The sequence below is a fragment of the Aedes aegypti genome, chromosome 2 (assembly GCF_002204515.2).
Source record: "Aedes aegypti strain LVP_AGWG chromosome 2, AaegL5.0 Primary Assembly, whole genome shotgun sequence".
Taxonomy (NCBI): Eukaryota; Metazoa; Arthropoda; class Insecta; order Diptera; family Culicidae; genus Aedes; species Aedes aegypti.
This window is the reverse complement of record NC_035108.1, coordinates 63763751-63784576: the sequence shown is the minus strand read 5'-3', so window position 1 is coordinate 63784576 and position 20826 is coordinate 63763751. Positions and strand designations below refer to the sequence as shown.

Below are 20826 nucleotides of genomic sequence, written 5' to 3'. Positions count from 1 at the left end.
ATACACTTTAAGTAATCTGTATGTTATATGAACTGTTCGATGGTATAAAAGTATATGTTTTGCTTCATTATCCTATGAAATTTGACTTTGATTTTGGCATTAAAGTAAGGCGATGGATCAATTTTATTTTCGAGGAGAGGAAAGAATCCCGAGTAGTTTTTTCTTACTAGTGTGATTGAGAGAAAGCCCTTTTACATATCAAAACGTTCGACATTCATTCATAATATAGTTTGCACTAAAACACGCGAAAGTAGACTTTCCAATCCCGGGAACATTTCCCGGGAAAGGAAATTTCCCGGGATTTCCGTTTCCCGGGAAATGTTTTTCTGTTTCCCGGGATTCCCGTATATCCCGGAATTCCCGTATATCCCGGGATTTCCGTATTTTCCGGGTAGTTTTAAAAAAAAGAGCTGTCCATCTATTTTCTCAAAACACAAACCATTCATTCTAACCAATGACCTCACTAAATCACTAGTTATATTTCAATGCTGATTTGTTGTTTTTCGTAATCAATTAGATTTTGATAAAATGGATATTTTTTTGAGAATATGTTCTTCCAACAAAGATTATATGCTACACAAAATAAAGGAATTTTCGAGACATCTTTTCCATGAGTTGAGTAGACTTATAAAGTTTTCACAGTTCTCAACATGAAATCTAGTTGGTTTTTATTGTAGTGCTTAAAAGGATTGATTCAACGTTGGAAAATATTATTTGAACTTCATACGATTCGTCAAGAATAAGCACCACATTGACTTTTGCTCAATTTGGAAAACATTCTTGTTTCAAATCCTAGCATTAAAAACGAAGGCAACAGATTTTTTTAGGGGAAAATGAATAAATTACTCATGAAAAAAATTACCATACCAAACCAAACATATTTACTGGTATAAAATGAATATACCGTAATCCGGGGTAACATTGATCATTTTTTTGAATATTTCTTAAATGTTTCGTTTGAAAATGCTAATGTTGCAAATTTTATATTTTTGAAACAAGTACTGCTACCCATAGCTCGTGATTATATACTGCATTTTGTTTTTTGAAAGATTTAAGCATGTTTATAAAAATGTTTTAAGTGATATTTTGATTTAGGTGATATGGGGTAACATTGATCACCTATGTAAACAACGTTCGGAAATATTGAAAAGAACGTTACTTACCTAAATCATGGCCCCCGAAACCGAATATGAAGGCCAAACGCTTACAAGTCATTTACTCTTTGAGTTATTTTAAAATTAATAACACTTCGAACCACGGAATACGCCTAAAGGTAGGCAATTTCCTAAGGGAGTTCTATATTCTTTACAGTAATTCGTTAATGTTGCCTAATTGAGCATACTTATGAAAGTTTTGACAACAGAATCGTTTTCGGCGATGCCATTTTTAGTAAGAATCGCATTTTCCTTGCTCATATCGTTTGCAGAACTTATGTGCGACATGAATCTTCGGTAGTGTCATCCTTACCCATTGAAATCATTGTTTCGAAAAGTTGACAAATTTACGCATAATGTAAACGCAATTTAGACAAAAATCCTCACTTACATTAGCTTATGAATAAAGGAAAGAGAAGCACCATTCGTGATTTGGAAATGTTCCATCAATAAACGATGATACGAACTATTTACGAGATGAGTCATTCCAATCAATGTTACCCCGCTGATCAATGATACCCCGGATTACGGTACATCAAATACGAATAATTTAAAAGAGAAAATTCCATCAAATTTGCTTTATTTTCACGTTTTTGAGAATTTCCCGGGATCCCGGGTGTTCCGTCCCAACGTCACAAGAAGCAATTTGAGAGCGGTGGCAGCAGGCAACAGCGGAATATTCCATCGTCACCCTTGCATTTCGCTACCCGGTTTGCGGCATCAGGATAGGGAGCGGAAAATACCCCACTGTTGCCATATTGTCGCATCCCCTTTGAGCTTATTCGTTTCACCCTCCATCCAGCCTGCTATGTACAGCGAACGCACCACCACAACCGTCCCCATCGTTGAGCGCACCCCATTGCAGCATCGTTCAGCAATACATAAGAGAGTGGAAGTTTCCATCGCAACCCACCGCTGCGCATCCAATGTTTTGCATCTACCTGTAACATATATAAGTGGCTTGCATGCGCAAGCAATTGATTCAGTTTGTTTTCAACTTTTGTGCGATAAGTATCAAGTAAGAATACAGTACAGTTAAAGTTCCAAACCGCCTTTCTCTCCTCCGGAAGCCAAAACAGTCTTTTTCAAGACTTGAGTTGTTAAGAGTCCATTCCTGTGGAGCCATCGGTCCTTAACCAAGCAAATCTAGTTGCAAGCCGCAACATATGGTCCAATCGAACCGGATAAGGAGATTCATCGTATGTGTCGCCATCGTCGCTTCTGGAGAGGATAACAAGGATGTCGCCGAGAAAAACCCCGATCAAGACTCCGGCTGAAAAGCAGTCAACCGAGTACAACGACGAAGATGACATCAGTGCCCTGATCCATTCTCGTGGTCAGGTGGAAGCGAAAGTTACCAGGCTGAAGTCAACCTTGGTACAAGCCGAGTTAGATGAGACTGAGTTAACACCCCCACAAGTGAGACTGTTCATGAAGAAGTTGGAGTCAGCAAACGCGGAATTTTCATCCATCCACCAGCGGATAATGGAGAAGGTTCCTGCCACCATCAGGGAGGAACAAGACGAATGCTATCTTCACTTCGACAACCTTCACGATGAGGTAGCAATGTTTCTCGAAACTAGGCTCGAGAGATTTTCATCATACCCAGGTGCTGTGCTAACAGGACAGCACACCGCCAGTCAGCCGATGATTGTGCAACAGCCGCTTCCACGTGCCATACCTACGTTCGATGGAAGGTATGAGCATTGGGAGAAATTCAAGATGATGTTCCGGGATGTGGTGGACAAGACCAACGAGTCCGACCGCATGAAGCTGTATCATCTGGAGAAGTCGCTAGTAGGAGATGCAGCCGGCCTGATAGACGCAAAAACTATCAGCGACGGCAATTATCAACGAGCATGGCAACTTCTGGAGGAACGTTTCGAGGACAAGAGACGTATCATTCATCTGCACATCAAAGAAATCTTCAACACGCAGAAACTGACCAGTACCAGCTACGGCGAGTTGCGCAAACTCGTCGAATCATTTTCCAACCACGTGGAAAACCTGAAGTTCCTAGGACAGCAGTTCAACGATGCTTCTGAGCAATTCCTGGTGTACATCCTATCGGAGGCATTAGACGATGCCACCAAGATGCACTGGGAGTCAACGGTGCAGCGTGGAGTATTACCAGCATACGATGACATGATCAAGTTCCTGAAAGATCGTGTTTCCGTTTTGGAAAGGTGCCAGCATCAAGGACACGATCCAAATCCGAAACAACGAAACAAGCCATCATCATCCATCGGCAAGATGCCGGTGCAGAAAAGCAACGCAGTTACCACCAGTTCCAGTTCATCCAAAGGTCCATGCCACATTTGTGGCAACGGTCATTTCAGTTATCATTGCCCGATGTTTAAGCAGCTATCAGCATCCCAGATGAGCGACAAGGTGCGATCCGCAGGATTGTGCTACAATTGCCTCCGCAAGGGACATCAAGTCAGAGAGTGCACATCGAGCAAGACGTGTCGCAAGTGCAACAAGCGGCACAACACTCTTCTCCATGAAGACAGCAATCGGAACAACGACCAAGAAGTGAAGCCAGCCATGTCTGGTATTAAGCATCCTGATCAATCACAACCGCCAGCTGTTGTTCATCCGTCCACTTCGGTGGTGGACCATCCCGTGTCCACTACATGCGCCAGCAAACATGTCCAAGCAGCAAAGACAGTCTTGTTGCTTACTGCCGTCGTCCGTGTTATCGATCGAAACAATCGATCTCATCAGTGCCGTGTTTTGCTCGACAGTGGGTCACAAGTCAACTTCGTTACTGAGGAAATGGCCAATCGCCTCGGTATGCCGAAGACATCAGCTAACATTTCAATCACCGGAATCAACGCCCTGCGAAGCCTTGCCAGAGACAAAGTATTAATCAAGATGCAATCATCCGACGGACATTACCACGCCAACATCGAGTGCCTGGTTACACCAAAGGTAACAGGTACTATTCCCAGTACACGGATTGAAGTCAGCCACTGGAAGCTTCCGCAAGGCATCCAACTCGCCGATCCAGAATTCTTCAAACCTGGAAAAATCGACATGTTGATCGGAGGAGAACACTTCTTCGACATCCTCAAGCCCGCTCACATCTACATGGGTGACAACGAACCGCAACTTCGAGACACGCATCTAGGATGGGTGGTGGCAGGAGTAATCAACGAGCCACACATGTTAAGCGCTACCATTCAACACACGAACCTCGCATCGCTCGATTCCATCGAAGAGTTGATACATCAATTTTGGAAGGTGGAGGAAGTACCAAACGCTTCTCCACTATCATCCGAGCAACAAGCATGTGAGGCGCACTTTCAATCAACGTATCAGCGTGATTCAACGGGTAGGTTTATTGTGAATCTGCCATTCAAGGACAACATGGACCAGCTGGACAACTGTCGGTCACTGGCTCTCAAACGATTCTTCATGTTGGAGAAACGGTTTGAACGCAATCCCGTGCTCAAACAGCAATATGTCGATTTCATCAAGGAGTACGAGGATCTCGGCCACTGCCGGGAAATCAAGGAAGCTGATGACCCTCCAAATCACAGCTCCTACTATTTGCCACATCATGCGGTTCTTCGTCCATCGAGTTCAACAACTAAGTGCCGAGTTGTCTTCGACGCCAGTGCCAAATCGGAGCCATCAAAGATGTCACTCAACGATGTCCTACAAGTCGGTCCAGTGATGCAAAACGGAATTTTCCAAATAACACTACGATTCAGAAAGTATGCCTACGCTTTCTCAGCAGACATCTCGAAGATGTATCGCCAGGTCCTCGTGGCTCAACCAGACAGACGATTTCTGCGCATCTTCTGGCGATCAGACCGATCGCATCCAATGAAGGTACTCGAGCTGAACACCGTAACATATGGCACAGCATGTGCACCATACCAAGCAACAAGGTGTTTGATTCAGCTTGCCAAGGACGACGGACCAGAGTTTCCCATCGGCGCCCAGATTCTCACAGATGACTTCTACGTTGACGATACTCTATCTGGTGCCAACACAATCGAGCAAGCCATCGAGTGCCAGTGTCAGTTGAAAGCCTTGCTGGCCAAAGGAGGTTTTCACATCCACAAATGGTGCTCCAATTCCGAGGAATTCATCCAACGCATACCAATCGAAGATCGTGAGCAGCAAGTACCACTCAACGAGTACGGTCCGAACAAAGTCATCAAGGTACTCGGAATTCTGTGGGACCCAAACATCGACACCTTTATGATCGCTAATCCACCAAGCATTCCGCCATCATCGAGTCAACCAACTACAAAGCGAATCATCTATTCCGAGGTGGCAAAACTATTCGACCCTCTCGGATTGTTCGCTCCTGTTATTGTCATCGCTAAACTACTGGTACAACAACTGTGGCGCACGTCAGCCGGTTGGGACGATCCCATTGATGATGAAATCCAGGACAGATGGTCAACGCTGCAGTCAACATTACCCGAGCTAGGTCGTATTCACGTTCCAAGATGTGTCACGTTTCCTGATACGATCGCACACGAAGTACATGGATTCGCCGATGCATCGAACGTTGCGTATGGTGCATGCATTTATCTGAGGAGTATTTTCACTGACGGATCAGCATGCCTTCGCCTCCTGTGCAGCAAGTCAAAGGTTGCTCCCTTACACGAACTGTCCATCCCACGAAAGGAACTTTGTGCAGCGCTCCTTCTGGTAAATTTGGTCGTCCAAGTCATCAAAACGCTTCAGATGCCTTTTCGTGAAGTTGTGCTTTGGTCGGATAGCACAATAGTTCTGGCATGGCTGAAAAAACCTTTGGATCAACTACAAACGTTCGTGAGAAATCGTGTGGCCACGATACAGTCAGCATCCGTTGAGTATCAGTGGAGATACATCCGTTCAGCTGACAATCCTGCCGATATTGTTTCCCGTGGACAACTACCGGAGGAATTAAGAAAAAACAGCCTCTGGTGGAACGGCCCAAGGTTCTTGACATCAGCCGAATACAACATCGAAGTCACCGAAGAAATTCCTGAATTTGAACTTCCGGATTTGAAATCCAATATAGCAGCACCACCGCTGAACTGGAAGCTAGGACGCATCACTGCTGTGTACCCAGGAGACGACGGTTTAGTTCGAGCCGTCGATGTTTTTGCCAGCAATACGACCTTCCGGCGTTCAATCAACAAGGTTTCCATCCTTCCCATCGAGGACAACCTCAACCCTTCGCTGGAAGAAAATGTTGATACGAGGTCTCAACCGGGGGGAGAATGTTCCGTCCCAACGTCACAAGAAGCAATTTGAGAGCGGTGGCAGCAGGCAACAGCGGAATATTCCATCGTCACCCTTGCATTTCGCTACCCGGTTTGCGGCATCAGGATAGGGAGCGGAAAATACCCCACTGTTGCCATATTGTCGCATCCCCTTTGAGCTTATTCGTTTCACCCTCCATCCAGCCTGCTATGTACAGCGAACGCACCACCACAACCGTCCCCATCGTTGAGCGCACCCCATTGCAGCATCGTTCAGCAATACATAAGAGAGTGGAAGTTTCCATCGCAACCCACCGCTGCGCATCCAATGTTTTGCATCTACCTGTAACATATATAAGTGGCTTGCATGCGCAAGCAATTGATTCAGTTTGTTTTCAACTTTTGTGCGATAAGTATCAAGTAAGAATACAGTACAGTTAAAGTTCCAAACCGCCTTTCTCTCCTCCGGAAGCCAAAACAGTCTTTTTCAAGACTTGAGTTGTTAAGAGTCCATTCCTGTGGAGCCATCGGTCCTTAACCAAGCAAATCTAGTTGCAAGCCGCAACACCGGGAAATGGAAATTTTATTTCCCGTTTCCCGGGAAGTCGAATCCCGGGAAAATTGAAAACTCTACGCGAAAGTGTTCATTTTGCCCCGATATCTTTTAGCCATCCTTATTTGGAACCCGATTTTCTATCTCTTTTTTCTGATATTTGATATGATTTTTTTCATCATGAATGAATGCAGTTCGTCATACTACTTACAGAGGGTAACTGAAACGTATAGTCTTAAAAAAAAGCATCTTCTTAATGTGTCCATTATGTTCCTGATCCCCTATATGGAAATTTTATATCAATCTCTACATATCTGCATAATGATAAAATTTTTTACGAAAATGAAAATTCAGGTGCTTTATGGTTTCTATAAACACTAGTGCGCAAGGGTCGTTTTGTGAACCCGGAGACGTTCAAGCGGAAAGCTAGGTCGACAAAAAAAATTGACTAGTTTGCTGCAACATAACTTTTAGAACAATTTAACGAGTCCAACTAAATATCGGTAAAAGATCTTATCAGCAATGATTTGAAGGTTTTATCAACATGCATCTGTTAAATTATATTTCGTAAAGGATAACTGGTGATGGACCTGGTGTTGGGAGTGAGAACACATGCCTTTCACGCCGGGGACCTGGGATCGAATCCCATCCCCTAGAAAGTCACTTTTAACGAAAGAGATATAGTGACGGCTTCCTTCGGAAGGGAAGTAAAGCCGTTGGTCCCGAGATGATTTAGTCCAGGGCTGAAAATCTCGTTAATAAAGACAGACAAAAAAGGTAACTACACACATTAGCCAGGAATCCATTATTATTATTCACTATATATGTTTCTTTATGTTTGTCAAGAAATTTCAATTACTATAATTTATTCCAGAAATCGCTTTTGGGGAAGCTAAAATTTCTCCATCGGTTCTTCAGCACAAGATATTATTCTGCCTCTAAAATTTCTTACAGGGGAGGAGGGGGTTGAGCCAAGCGTCCAAGATGGTCTTCCGGAATTCTTCTACATGTTTTAAGGATTTTTTTTTTCAGTTTATCACAAATTACACCCGTAATTACGATTCAGGAATTTTATATATGTTATGAATCACTTCAAGACTTTTTTCCTTTAGTTTCTTGTAAATATTGTTCAATTTTTTCTTCAGATATCTTAAGAAATCCTTGAAGATATTATTTTAGAAATTAATCCTGATAACACTCTCGGCATTTTGCCTTAAATGACACCATAAAATCCTTCAAAAGTCTCTCGACAAATCCATTTTATCTGGATATGCTTGATAAAATGCAACATGCAAAAAATTTGTTCAGAGAAAGTTTTGGAAATTTCTACAAGAATTCTTTTGGAAATTCTTCCAGAATTAATCCTTCTACCACCAGCCTCAATTTATTACCATAAAATTGTTTTCCAACCGCTATAACTTTTTTGTTTTCCAATATTTTCGCAAATTTTTTTAACAAGTGCTAAACAACTCTGGTACAATCTGCGTCGATATTGATCACTGGTTGTCTGGTTTTGTTCCGATGTTTCTTAGGGGATCAACATTCCACATGTGAAATTTCTTTGGCCACCTTTTCGTTTTAAGGTAATTCATCAAAAGAAAAAATTTGAATACGGGTTATACAATGTTAGATAATAAGGAGCTTCTATAGAAAAAATCATACAAATCGTTGAGAAATCTTAAAATTAAAGAATGATGTTTTTTGAAGCTTTCAAGATTCTCTTACGGCCAGAGTGGTACCACACACATAACTGCTTATATCTCAGAAATAGTTGCACCAAATCGTTTTATTTTTTCACGACAGACTCTCGTCAAAGTATTGTTTTGAAAAGTTAGTAGCCGAACACGAGGAAAAATTGTAGCCCAAGACATTAAAGTGGGGGATTATGGCTACCAGAGCAAAGCTTGAGATCATATTGAAAACTAATTTTGATGTTGTGATGTCGCAAATTTTGATAAATCAGTTTGCTGTCATTTTGCTCGGGTACGCGTTGGTCCTCCGAAAAAATTTAGAATATTTTCGACTCCAGACGACCAATGATTGGGGCTTTCTTAAGCCGAGTCCGCGGCTACAAAGCAAAGCCATGCTGAAGGTGTCTGGGTTCGATTCCCGGTCGGTCCAGGATCTTTTCGTAATGGAATTTCCACGACATCCCTGGGCATAGAGTATAATCGTACCTACCACTCGATATATGAATGCGAAAATGGCAACATTGACAAAGAAAGCTCTCAGTTAATAACTGTGGAAGTGCTCATAAGAACACTAATCTGAGAAGCAGGCTCTGTCCCAGTGAGGACGTTAATGCCAAGAAGAAGAAGATGTTCCATAATTTAATAAAGGTTCCTTCCTGTAATATTTCTGAAGCGACATTTTTCATATATTGTTAATGAAATACATCTATGAATTTCTTCAAAAAATCCTTCAGAAAAACTGTAAATACTATTGCAATTTTTTTTTTCAGAAATTATTTCTGGCATACTTGAAAGATTCTTTTAGAATTAATACCAACAACTACCCAGGGATTAACAGTTTATCTCCATCATGCAAGAGATTATTTGTGGATTTCATTGAAAACTGCTAACAGTCTTTTTTCATGAGCTCTTCTTGGCATTTCTTTGACCATTATTTAAAAGATTGATCTGAAAACTTACCAGAAATCCATTCAGAAATGACTTTTAAATATACTTTCACCTAGGATTTCCAGGAATTTTTCCAAGAATACCTTTTGCAGAAATTTATGGAATCCAAGAAAATAATATTTTGAGATTTTTTTCTTTGAATTCCTAATTTATTAATTTATTTGTCTAATTTCTAAATTTCGCTAAAATTTGCCGAGTTATTAACTGAGAGTTTTCTTTGCCAATGTTAGCATTTTCACATTCGTATATCGTGTGGTAGGAACGATTATACTCTATGCCCAGGGAAGTCGTGGAAATTTTCATTACGAAAAGATCCTGGACCGACCAGGAATCGAACCCAGACACCTTCAGCATGGCTTTGCTTTGTAGCCGCGGACTCTAACCACTCGGCTAAGAAAGGCCTCGGAAACATGAAACATGTATGAGGCAAAATCTCATAAAAATACAAGGAGTAATGTCTAAAAAAGCGATTTACGATCTGAAAGTGCTCCACAAAGTCTTGGCAGGTGTTTAGCGACAGGTTTGAAAATGTGTATGGTATTGTATTTGTAACTTATCAAAAAGAACTATGTAACTCTCGCTCACCTTCGATTATAACAGTTGGCAGTGCCCAGAGCCCAAAAACGTGGAAAACCTCCAGGAGAAATAGTGATCGTTTCATACGAAAAACGGCACAGGAAAGGTCAATGTGACTAAGTTATTGATTGAAGAGAAGGTAAACAAAGTAAGCGAGAAATCTTTCAAAATTAGAATTTAAAGTGTAAAATGAAACCAAAATAAATAAAAAATTGGTCAACATAAATCTTGCTTCACGATATACGTATCATCCATCATCCATCAAATAAAGGGTCGAGCGTGTAAAAAAATCTGGATTTCAAATGGAGTGGTGATGGAGAGTAGGTGCTCCGTGCAACAGTATAATTCGAAAAACTGCTCCGCCAGCCATATGAGCTGAAAACCCCAAGCTAAAGTAACATTTTGAAGATAAATAAAAAAACAGTAAAATAGATATGTAATTTCTGGATTTAAAAAGAAAATATTCGAAGCAGAGTTGCTCAATATCAATCATATTAGCTGATGGCTGATGCTCTAAAACTATTAATATCACTTGTGAGCAATCAATATCACTTTGATTTGACAACCAACAGCAATGATGCGACAGCGCACTCTACATCAAAATAACTGCAGAATGAGTGATCATCCATGCTATCAATGTTTTTCAGTGACCAACATATAGTTTCAATCTATTTGCAGCACTGTCAAAAATATCGTACTGATAAATTGCCATTTTATTTGCTTAATTTAAGGCTAAATTTAACCCATCAGTGATATCCATAGTCTATCGCTATCAATGTACTGGTGATGGAGTAGACAACATGATGTTGATGTAGATTGATTCAAATTGTGGCCCAGTCGGCCTGTACAAATTAGCAAATTTTAAGCGTTGATATTGACAGCGAGCAACTCTGATTCGAAGGAAGCTGTTGAGAAAATCATCATCAGTGAAATACTTGGAGGAATCCAGAAACAATTATTTGAGAAATCTCTGGTCCAGTTTGAAGAGGGATCTTTGCAACGAATATTAGTTTAAAATGGGTGACTTATGCCTTGTATTTTAGAAGTTTTGAATTTCATTAAACAAAATTTGATTAATTAAACAATCAGAGGAAAAACTCAAAATAAATCCTGAAGAAATCTCTACAAGAATCCAGAGACCTTTTATGGGGGAATTTCTAACAGATGCCTTCAAGGATTGCTTATCGTGCCAGTAAAGTAAAACACCTACCCCTAATGGTAAACAAGCGAGAAAAATAAATTCTATCTTCGCTTTTTCTTTGGGGCTCTTCTTCGTTGCTCTTACTTATCAAGCTTGCTACAACTTGTTTTACATTGCTGATCATGGACCGTTGCAGATAGGATGTTTTTCTTTGCTTGCTTTGATCGTGCTTCAAAATCATTTGAAAACGTATTCTGCATAAAAGATATCCAAATTCCACTGAAACATGTGTAAAGTATATGGAAAACGTCAGATAGATAACTAACGGTTCGGACGCACACATTGAACGGAGAATATCTCGTCAAATATGGTTGCAATTACGTAAAAGACATTCTACCTACTTGAACAATAAATCTATACAGCATCGTGGTTTATTGTAATATGCTTTAGTATTTTTTTTAAGTCCATAGGAATAAGATGTCAACAATATTCCTAGAAGTTTTGAAAAAAAAAGATTCCAAAAGAAACGTCAAAACGTATGCTTTCACTAACACACAATTCGTTTGCCTCGTAGATAAATTGTTGTCATAAAAACTGATCCATAATATAAGTCGATTTGATTGATATTTCTCGAAAACTTATTCATACAGACTCAAGTCAAAAAAGTATACAAACTTACTTTATCGATCCTACGTGTTAAGCAGGCGGAATTCTACACGTACCGCTCTGTACCAACTCAACTTTTCACTTTTAGAATGTTTAATTTCCGGATTTACAAAACGACGAAAGTAAGATTTTCAACTTTCGCAACCTAACCACTACTTTCGCCGCCCCGCTGTATGGAGAGACAAAGTGACTTAACCACGAATCAAATCAAAACACTACTTGAACCGATTTTACACTGGTAGAAAAACGTCGAAAGTAACTGAATGAAACGGCTTATCATTTTCTTATAATTATTTTTGTGGGAAATAATAGAAACTACCTAGTTTTTGAACGTGAGCTGAGTGTATGCAAAATTTGAGCGAGGTACACGGCAAAATATGTTAAAAAGGTGATTCATCTTAAAACAGTTTTAGAAGATAGATTGTGATTTTTCCTAATTAATTTTCTCAAAACCGTATAAAAGTTACTTACGTCGATTTGAAAAAGTAATCGAGATTTTTGTTTTTATATATTTTATTAGTACCATTTCAAACATTACATAAACTTTATCTAGATGTTTTGTGCTAGGCAATCCTATAATTCTAAATATGTAAAGAAGGTAATTTTGTTTTGTACAGCATTACCAAGATTTTTGATTATATTTTGTTCTGAAAAAATGACGCTTAGTTGATCTATAACTGTAGAGCGACTTAATGTCCTAGGGGTCTATCAAATTTTCTTTTCGGAAAGGTATTCGACCTCATCTTATGTCTAGTTTATGACAATTAGCGTTTTGAAATTATTGCTAACTTGCAGCTGAAAAAAAAATGATGTCACTGAATTTTAACACCTGTATCCCACTGTGCACAGTGCCGCTTCTAATCCTGGCCCGAAAAGCCAGACACTCACTCCCGCGCACGGCATCGGCGCAAACGAAAGCCAACACTTTTTTGATATTTATCCAAAGAAAAACGAAAACAATAACAAATAACACATCCCATCAGAATTTTCCAATCAGCTGCTCACACGTGCCGCCAAGCATGTTCACGCTCCGAACACCTGTTCAAACACCAATCATGACTCACACCGCGGTCGTTTCGTGTCTGCTGTGCGCCACCTCTCAGTCACTCACTAATAAGATCTTTCCGCCGTCTTCCCGCCCAAAAACCAACAGCTCTGGAACCAACGGAGTATCCCAGCTTCCCGGTCCCGCCATCGAATGTGATGGCCCGCGTTGGCCAGAAGATCAAACTGGAAGCCGAAGTCGCCGGAACGCCACCGCCTGAGGTCATGTGGTCCCACGATGGAATGCATTTCTCCAACCGGGAAGTGAAGGTGAGTTTTCTTCTTCGCATTTCTTGTTACGCAAATGTGTCTCTCCGTTAGGGTGTCCCAGCAAAAATATATATCGGAAAAGTCACCGTGCTCAATCCCAGAATGGAAGATTCGCTATGAACATATGAAGTTTCTGCAAAATCTTTTAGAGGTTCCGCCTGATTTGTTTACGGAAAATGTAAATTTTTGACAAAAATTGTGATATTTTGACGTATTTGTTTAGAAATGCTAATGTTTACCTAGTATTATTTTGTTTCTTTAGCCATAAGCTTCACAAAACAAAAAATAAGTATTTCTAGGATCACTTTCTAATGAATATTCAATCAAAAACATTTTTTTCTTTTTGCCATTACCTTCCAACTGGAATAAAGTCTGCTTTTCAGCTTAGTGTTCTAATGAACACATATCCACAATTGATAACTGAGAGCTTTCTGGGACACCCTACTATCCATCGAAGATCGTTCGCCTCCCGAACACACCCACACACACAAGCGCCTGGGAGGAAAACTGTGCACAATATTTATGACGGTGGTGTTAACAAATCATGGACCAAAGAGGATTACCGAGCCACCCACTTGCTAGCATGCATGAGAAACACCAGTCATGAACATTATGAAGTGGGTACTCGATTCGGCTGTCCCAGCGAGATATGCCCTTAATTGATTGTCGAGTGGTTTCAATCTTGGGCAAGTGGCTATAAAACACTCAATTAAGAACTTTCCTCTGTTGGGTTTCAGGGGATGGGACTCTCGAAGTGCGCGAGAGGTGGATTTGAGAATGAAAAACGACAACGTGACGGCGGGGATGCAGTGTTGCCAGATGCGGTTGGATGCGTTGTGTTTTAGATTGAGCTGTTGACTGTGTTTCTAATCTTAAGTATTTTTTTTTTTTGCAACAAGTGGCAAAACTAAGATTTTGCTGGAAAAATCGGGTTTTGCACCGAGTTGCACTCAAAATTTTTTTCAATTACGAAAATTGTTTTTATAGTTAGATTATTTCAAGGAGCATCAATCCTATTTTCACTCAGTTCCCCTAAGCTAAGTCGAATTTGCATCGTCCAACGGATGTAGAATCAGAACCTTGTTGACTATGCCTTTGAAAAATCCAGAGCAAATAGATGGAGGCAAGCGTCGTTCGATAACTGTACGACTTGTACTGAAAAAAAATCATTATTTTGCATTTCTTGAATAAATAACTATTTCAAATAGTAAGAAAACTTATTATCAATCTGTCCAACGACTTTAAATAGTGCTTTTAACTTATTAAAACAACAAATCTCGCGTCATTCTTCAAAAGGGTGTTACGGCAGTGCCCTGTTAAATCTGAAAAATTTCATCGTCCTTCGTTATGTGGCAATGTCAAATCTTACATTCGACCAAATGATCCTAAACGTGAGATTTAAATTGATTCACTCATTACGCGTGGTAATAATGGATAAATTATGAGTAAAACTATGAAAAAAATCCACGTGCTCGGCTGGGATTCGAACCCAGGAGTCTTGTATGCTAGACAAGCGCTTTACCAACTAAGCTGAGATTTTGTTTGCTGCGTAGAAATTTAGAATGATGTACATATATCTGAACCATTTGTTTGAGAAACTCTTCCTAAAGTGGGAATAAGAAGCAAATTACCAAAATTCAAAATCACTAATTTCTATGAATAATACCTGCAAAATAGCAAAACTAAATTATGTCAATACTAGGCACAGAACACAATTTTTTGAAACGTTGTGAAGAGCTCAAAAAGTTACTGCGTAGGTATTGAATAACAAGTGAATAGCAAACCATGCTAATCAAGTGCAATTCAATAACAAACCAAGCTATGGTTCTTTGCTTTTTCTGATACTGATTTGATACTTGATGGGCTACAATTCGCGACGATTCTGCGCCGGGCTACACTTGGCTTGGTCATGGTCCAATCGCTTCCAGTCGCGTTGAACGTTAAATGCCTTCAAGTCCTCCTCAACTGCAAATAGACATCGTGTGCGTAGTCTACCACGAAGTCGGCGGCCTCGCCGTGTTCTCTGTTGAATTTTATCGTTTCTTGGTGTCTTTCGGCATACGGGCAACGTGACCAGCCCAACTCAGCCTGACGTGTTTTATGCGCTTGAAAATATCCATGCGACGCTGACAATGATTCATGCGACGCCGCCAGATGCCGTTTTCTAATTAACCGCCGAGTATTTTGTATTTAAGCACTCCGAACGCTTTCCGGTCGACTTCCGCCAATGTCCATATCGCACGTCACAAATGTTCCAAGATACACAAATTCTTCCACCATTTCAAAATTTTCACCACCTATCTAACACTAACACGGCCGAACCCACGTTGACCACCAGCTATCATTTAAGGTGACACATCTCGGAATCCAAAGATGGCAGGCACAATGGCCGGCTTGTGCCCCTACTCACGATTTCAAAGGCACACATCTGAACTAATAATGAACGTACAAAGTCAATCTTCTTATTTTAAGCTTTCTGCTAGTGCACAAAGCTAAAATAGAAATTGCAGAGTAGTTAGATGCTTCTTTCGCGAGATTTGTGCCTTCAAAGTTTTGGTACATTATTAAATTTTGATTCCAAGCTGTTTCTCCTTAATTCGTTTTTGTGGTTTTGATGGTGAATCCAATCTTCGCTGTCTCCCTCTTGAGAGGCACCAACGCATCTTTCACTGCTTGACTGTCAATCCCGGTGATGTCGATATTATTCGCAAGGTCAATGAGCATATGATAACGTGTGATTATGGTACCGCTTCTCTGTACACCGGCTCTCCTGATAGCACCTTCGAGCGCTATGTTAAACAGCAAGTTGGAAAGAGCGTCACCTTTGATGGATTGAAACATCTAAGGTTACGAACGATGACAGAATCTCGTCCACTACCCGCACACTTGATTTCGATCCATCAAGCGTTGCACGAATCATTCTAATCAGTTTCGCCGGAAAGCCATGTTCGGACATAATTTGCCACAACTCGTTTCTCTTCACTGAATCGTACGCTGCTTTGAAAGCTACAAACTCTTAAAGTCTGCAAGTTGAACTCCCGGAATTTATCTAGAATTTGACGCAGGGTAAACATTTGATCCGTCGTTGATCGGTCCTCTCGAAAACCAGCTTGGTATTCGCCAACAAATGGCTCGTCATGCGGTCTCAATCTTGTGTACAGAATTCCAGATACGATTTTGTACTCCCAATTAAGGAGTGTTATCCCTTGGTAATTGGTGCACTCCAGTCGATGCCCTTTCTTGTACAAAGGGCAATTGAGACCATCCAACCAACTAGCAGGCATTTGTACTTCCTGCACAAACTAGTAGGCATTTGTAATACAGTGATACCTCCATGAGTCGATGTTCCTTTACTCGATATCGACTAATGGAACCATATTAAAAACAAAATTTCATGGTTACTATGATGGTCCCCTCAAACGGCTTTCCAAGACATTTGTTTCCACGACTCGATATTTCCATGAGTCGATGGTCCCCGACCGACCACACCAGGGTTCGGCAAAATCTGAAATTCACTCTACAGTAGCCAAACAAAGCCAATCACAGTCAGCGAAGCCAGTGAAACTCACGCCCATCGCTGCTGTAGGCAAAAATCCTTGAAAATTGCAAAACACCCGTTGCTAAGGGCAACCCAAAATTACTGTAGAAAAATGTTCTATCTGCCGAATTTGGAGCCTTCAATGACACTAACGATTTGGAAAATTCATTCACCCAACATAGGCTACTTGATGAGATTCACGTTTTTGATCTACTGTACTGGGAAGAGCCACGTGATTCTCGCGAATTTCAAGCCTACTACTATTACCATTCCCAGCACTGGACCAAGATATTTATAAGGGAGGTAATTCAACGTGTCATTTAAAGCAATCCGCCATATTGGCAAAACATTTGACAGCTGGCAAGTTTGTGTTAATCCATCAGATCAGCAAGCCTTGAGATCCTAGCAACTTTTTCCCCTCACTTTTTATTTTGTTTCGTAAACGTCATTCAACAACCAAGAAGAAAACTTGATGCTTTCTATTGGTTTTATTCAAATTCAGAACCTAAGAAATAATAGATTACGGTGACAACATGATAATTACACTGGAAAAAGTGGCTAGAAAGTCACATTCGACATTCTTTCAGCTGTCCCTTTGTCATTCATACCGCTAAAAAGGACGTAAGGGAAGTAAGGATCTTTTATCACCCCTTGCTTTTAAAGAAAATATAGTGATGGAAATCTCTTTCATGCAATTCTGATAACTTCAAATTTCTTTCCGATCATATATTTTTATTCGTAAACTATAAACACAATTCATGACTATCACTGGAATTTCACGGACGTACCACAATCCTACATGATATCAAAGCGTTATGCAAAAGTATCTGAAATTGATGAATTCACTTAGTTTTGTATAGTACATAATGAACTCCATAATTGAAACTGTCCTCGAGGCCATAAGGAAGGCACCACGGTCTTGAGTTGCGCTACGCAATCGTTTGTATCACCATCACTTTAGGATTTCGTTTTATTTCGAATATTTTCTCCCATTGTGGAAACAACAGCATCCTGAAACAGAACAACTAATAATAAAGACCCAATCTAAAAATATGTACATTTATTTTGTACCTGTATCCTGAAAGTGTCGTTTGTATCAGCAGAAAATTTTCCTCTTCATTTTACGTTGCTGGAGGCGAAAAATGCAGCAACAAACTGGCCAGCTCGCCGACTCGCCAGCTGTCATTTTCCTCCCCTCGCTGTTCAGCACTCCTCGCATCCACTGACTGCTTAGATTGCTGTACCTTTCTTCAATATACCTTACACTGGACCATCAGCATTCGGTTTCTTGCCACGTTCTTCTCATTCGTCATTCTCTGGCACTCCTCGTCGAACCAACCGTTCCTTGGTCTTCGTTGGGCAGTACCACTACCACTTCTCGCGCTACTGTGCTCACCGCTCCGTGAACTAACTCCCATAAATCGCTATTCCGCTCGTCGAGCTTTTGATGGCAGTCCGCTGCTACCTACACCATGTGCTGACAGGCGTTGGATATTGAATATCTAATAATTTTGCTTACAACGAGACAAATGGTCTGAGTCGATATTAGGACCCCTGAAAGTTCTAACGTCGATGACGTCGAAAAAATATCGGCAGAACATGGTCAATTTGGTTGCAAAGTTCTCCATTTGGGTGTCGCCGATGTACCTACGGATATTCTTGTGAGCAAAGTAGGTGCCGCTGATGGCCATCACCCTGGTGGCAGCAAAGTTCACTAAACGTAGGCCGTTGTCGTTGGTAACGGAGTGAAGGCTCTCCGCTCGGTACTAATAATTATAGGGCGGAAGAAGCCCTTTCTTCCGAACAGCGCATTAGTGTTGTCGATGACAATTTTCACGTTATGTTTTGGGCATTCTCCATAGGTCTTGTCGAAAAATTCGTGAAACGCATCCTTCACGTCATCGGGTTTGTCGTTTGTCGGTGCATAGAAGTTGATCAGGCTTTTGATGACATTTTATTGCAAAAAAAAAACAAAAAGAATAGCTCATAAGCAGCTTATTCTCTTATGATAGCATAGTCTCTATAGTTATCTATAAAATAGAAAGTCAAAAGTTAATAGTGCATATAGCTTATACTGGTTCGTGATTGCTTGATATTTTTTTCTGATCGGGATGCATGAACAGCTTCAGAATTAGACCTTGAAAAAATCTGTTTTATACAAAGTTGTTTGTATTCATTAGACAACTTTTAATTTCGAGCAACTTTGTCAAACACATTTTTTTCTGTTTCTATTCGGGAGTGGTTCATCCCGACCAGTTTTCTTTGATCTTTTGTGGTATACCCGTGTCCTTTGTTTAGTGCATGTCGTTCTACTTCATTACTATTGAGAAATAATGAAGTAGTCGTTTTTTATAAAAATATCATTCTTTACCATTTTGCATAGAGCCTCTTTAGAAAAAGATACCGCTATTTATACCTTTTGGAGAAAACAGTTTGTCACCATTAAACTCTCAAAAGCGCGCTCCTTAATCAGGTTCGGCCACTAAGCTGGTTGAATGATACTGATTTTGACCATGCATCGGTACTCTAGCGTATCAAATTATTGCTTCTACTTATAAGGTTCAAAGTCGTTTTTTGAAACTGTGAACAGGTTCCATCGCATGAGACATTTAGATTCCTTGAAACAAAAAGCTTATTTTAGAAGTTAAGAGGTCTGCTACTTCACTGATTCGGAATCGTTTCCCTCCTAAATATCGAAAGATAAACTCATGAACTTGGAAATAAATTGTCTCATGCGTTGAAACCAACCTCAGATGCTGATTGAGCCATTTTTCCACTTCGACCTCCTCATCATCTAGGACAAATAGGTGGGTCTTAGTGGCTTGTTACTCTCTTATACTCTTCCGACCGTAACTTATAAGTATTCACAATACAGTACAATTTGGTAGATCTTACCCCGTAACGCACCTCGAAAAGGTGATCTACCCGCGTTACGGGTAAAAAACAATTTACTTCTTGCTCTTAGATTCATCGATTCAGAACTTTTTTCTTATGTTGCCATACGGTAGTTCATTAAAATCTAGTTTTATGGCTCCAGCGTTTACTATTTCGTTACCGTAATTTCGGGTGAAATTGATCATTTTTCACGGTTTTTCTAGTCCTTGATTCTAGTGTTGATAATGCCAAACAACAAAATACAGGAAAACAAGTACGAAGGTGAGCCTCATCGACTCATGTACCGAAATTTTCTAACAAATGTCATTTTAGTGTTAACAAATATCTTCAAAATAAAAAATCTTGGGATCTCATTTCGGGGTGAAATTGATCAATTGTCAATGCCAATATTGTTAGTTTTCAAAACAATTCTACATGATAAATTTGAGTTCCTTGAATCTGAATATGCTTGTCAAATTCTTAACAATGCAATATTTATATAAATAATGAATAGTTAAATTTCAAGGATTACGCGGAAAACGCCTAAATGTATGCAATATCATAAGAAATTCAATGATATCTAACAGAAATTCAATTATTTCAACAAAATGAGCTCATTGGTACGAGTTTTGGTGATGAAATCTAGTTGGAGGATATATCTTAAGCATCCTCACAAACCTTCAGGTTTATACCATGTTCAAATCCTAGTTTAGAACTAGAAGTTCAAGGATGTTTGTCAACACTGCACCGTACATGATTTTGAAATTTTACATTATTTTCATAGTAATAAACATTCTTTAACGCAAAAAACTTCACAACACATAATTCGACAATAGTTACGACAAACAATGTTAATTTACTGCAGGTTACATTGATATTTGTGCTCCATTAGGAATAAATAAAATTGTGCGAAACAATGATCAATTTCACCCTTCTGATCAATTACAGCCGATTTCACGGTATCTCATCAAAGTAGTCTGTGGAATTGTTTTCAAAAGTGATCACGGCTTACAATATTTATGAGGTTATATATTTCTGACTGACAGCTACTTGACAACGTCATTCATATCCACCTCAAACATTTTTTTTTAATAATCTAGTGATCCAGATTTTATACGCTACGATAGAAATGACGTCACACACCTGTCTGAAGCTACC

The 20826-nt window shown here is 40.1% G+C and overlaps 1 protein-coding gene across 16 annotated transcripts in view; it reads left to right on the top strand.

Annotated features, from left to right (window-relative positions):
* Positions 1-20826, top strand: part of LOC5566335 (titin) — a 446003-nt gene that overhangs the window by 318499 nt on the left and 106678 nt on the right. For all 16 annotated transcript variants that reach the window (XM_021841039.1, XM_021841049.1, XM_021841034.1 and 13 more), the window contains one exon: positions 13096-13256. In XM_021841039.1, the coding sequence (XP_021696731.1) occupies positions 13096-13256 (161 nt within the window). The remainder of the gene's footprint in view (positions 1-13095; positions 13257-20826) is intronic.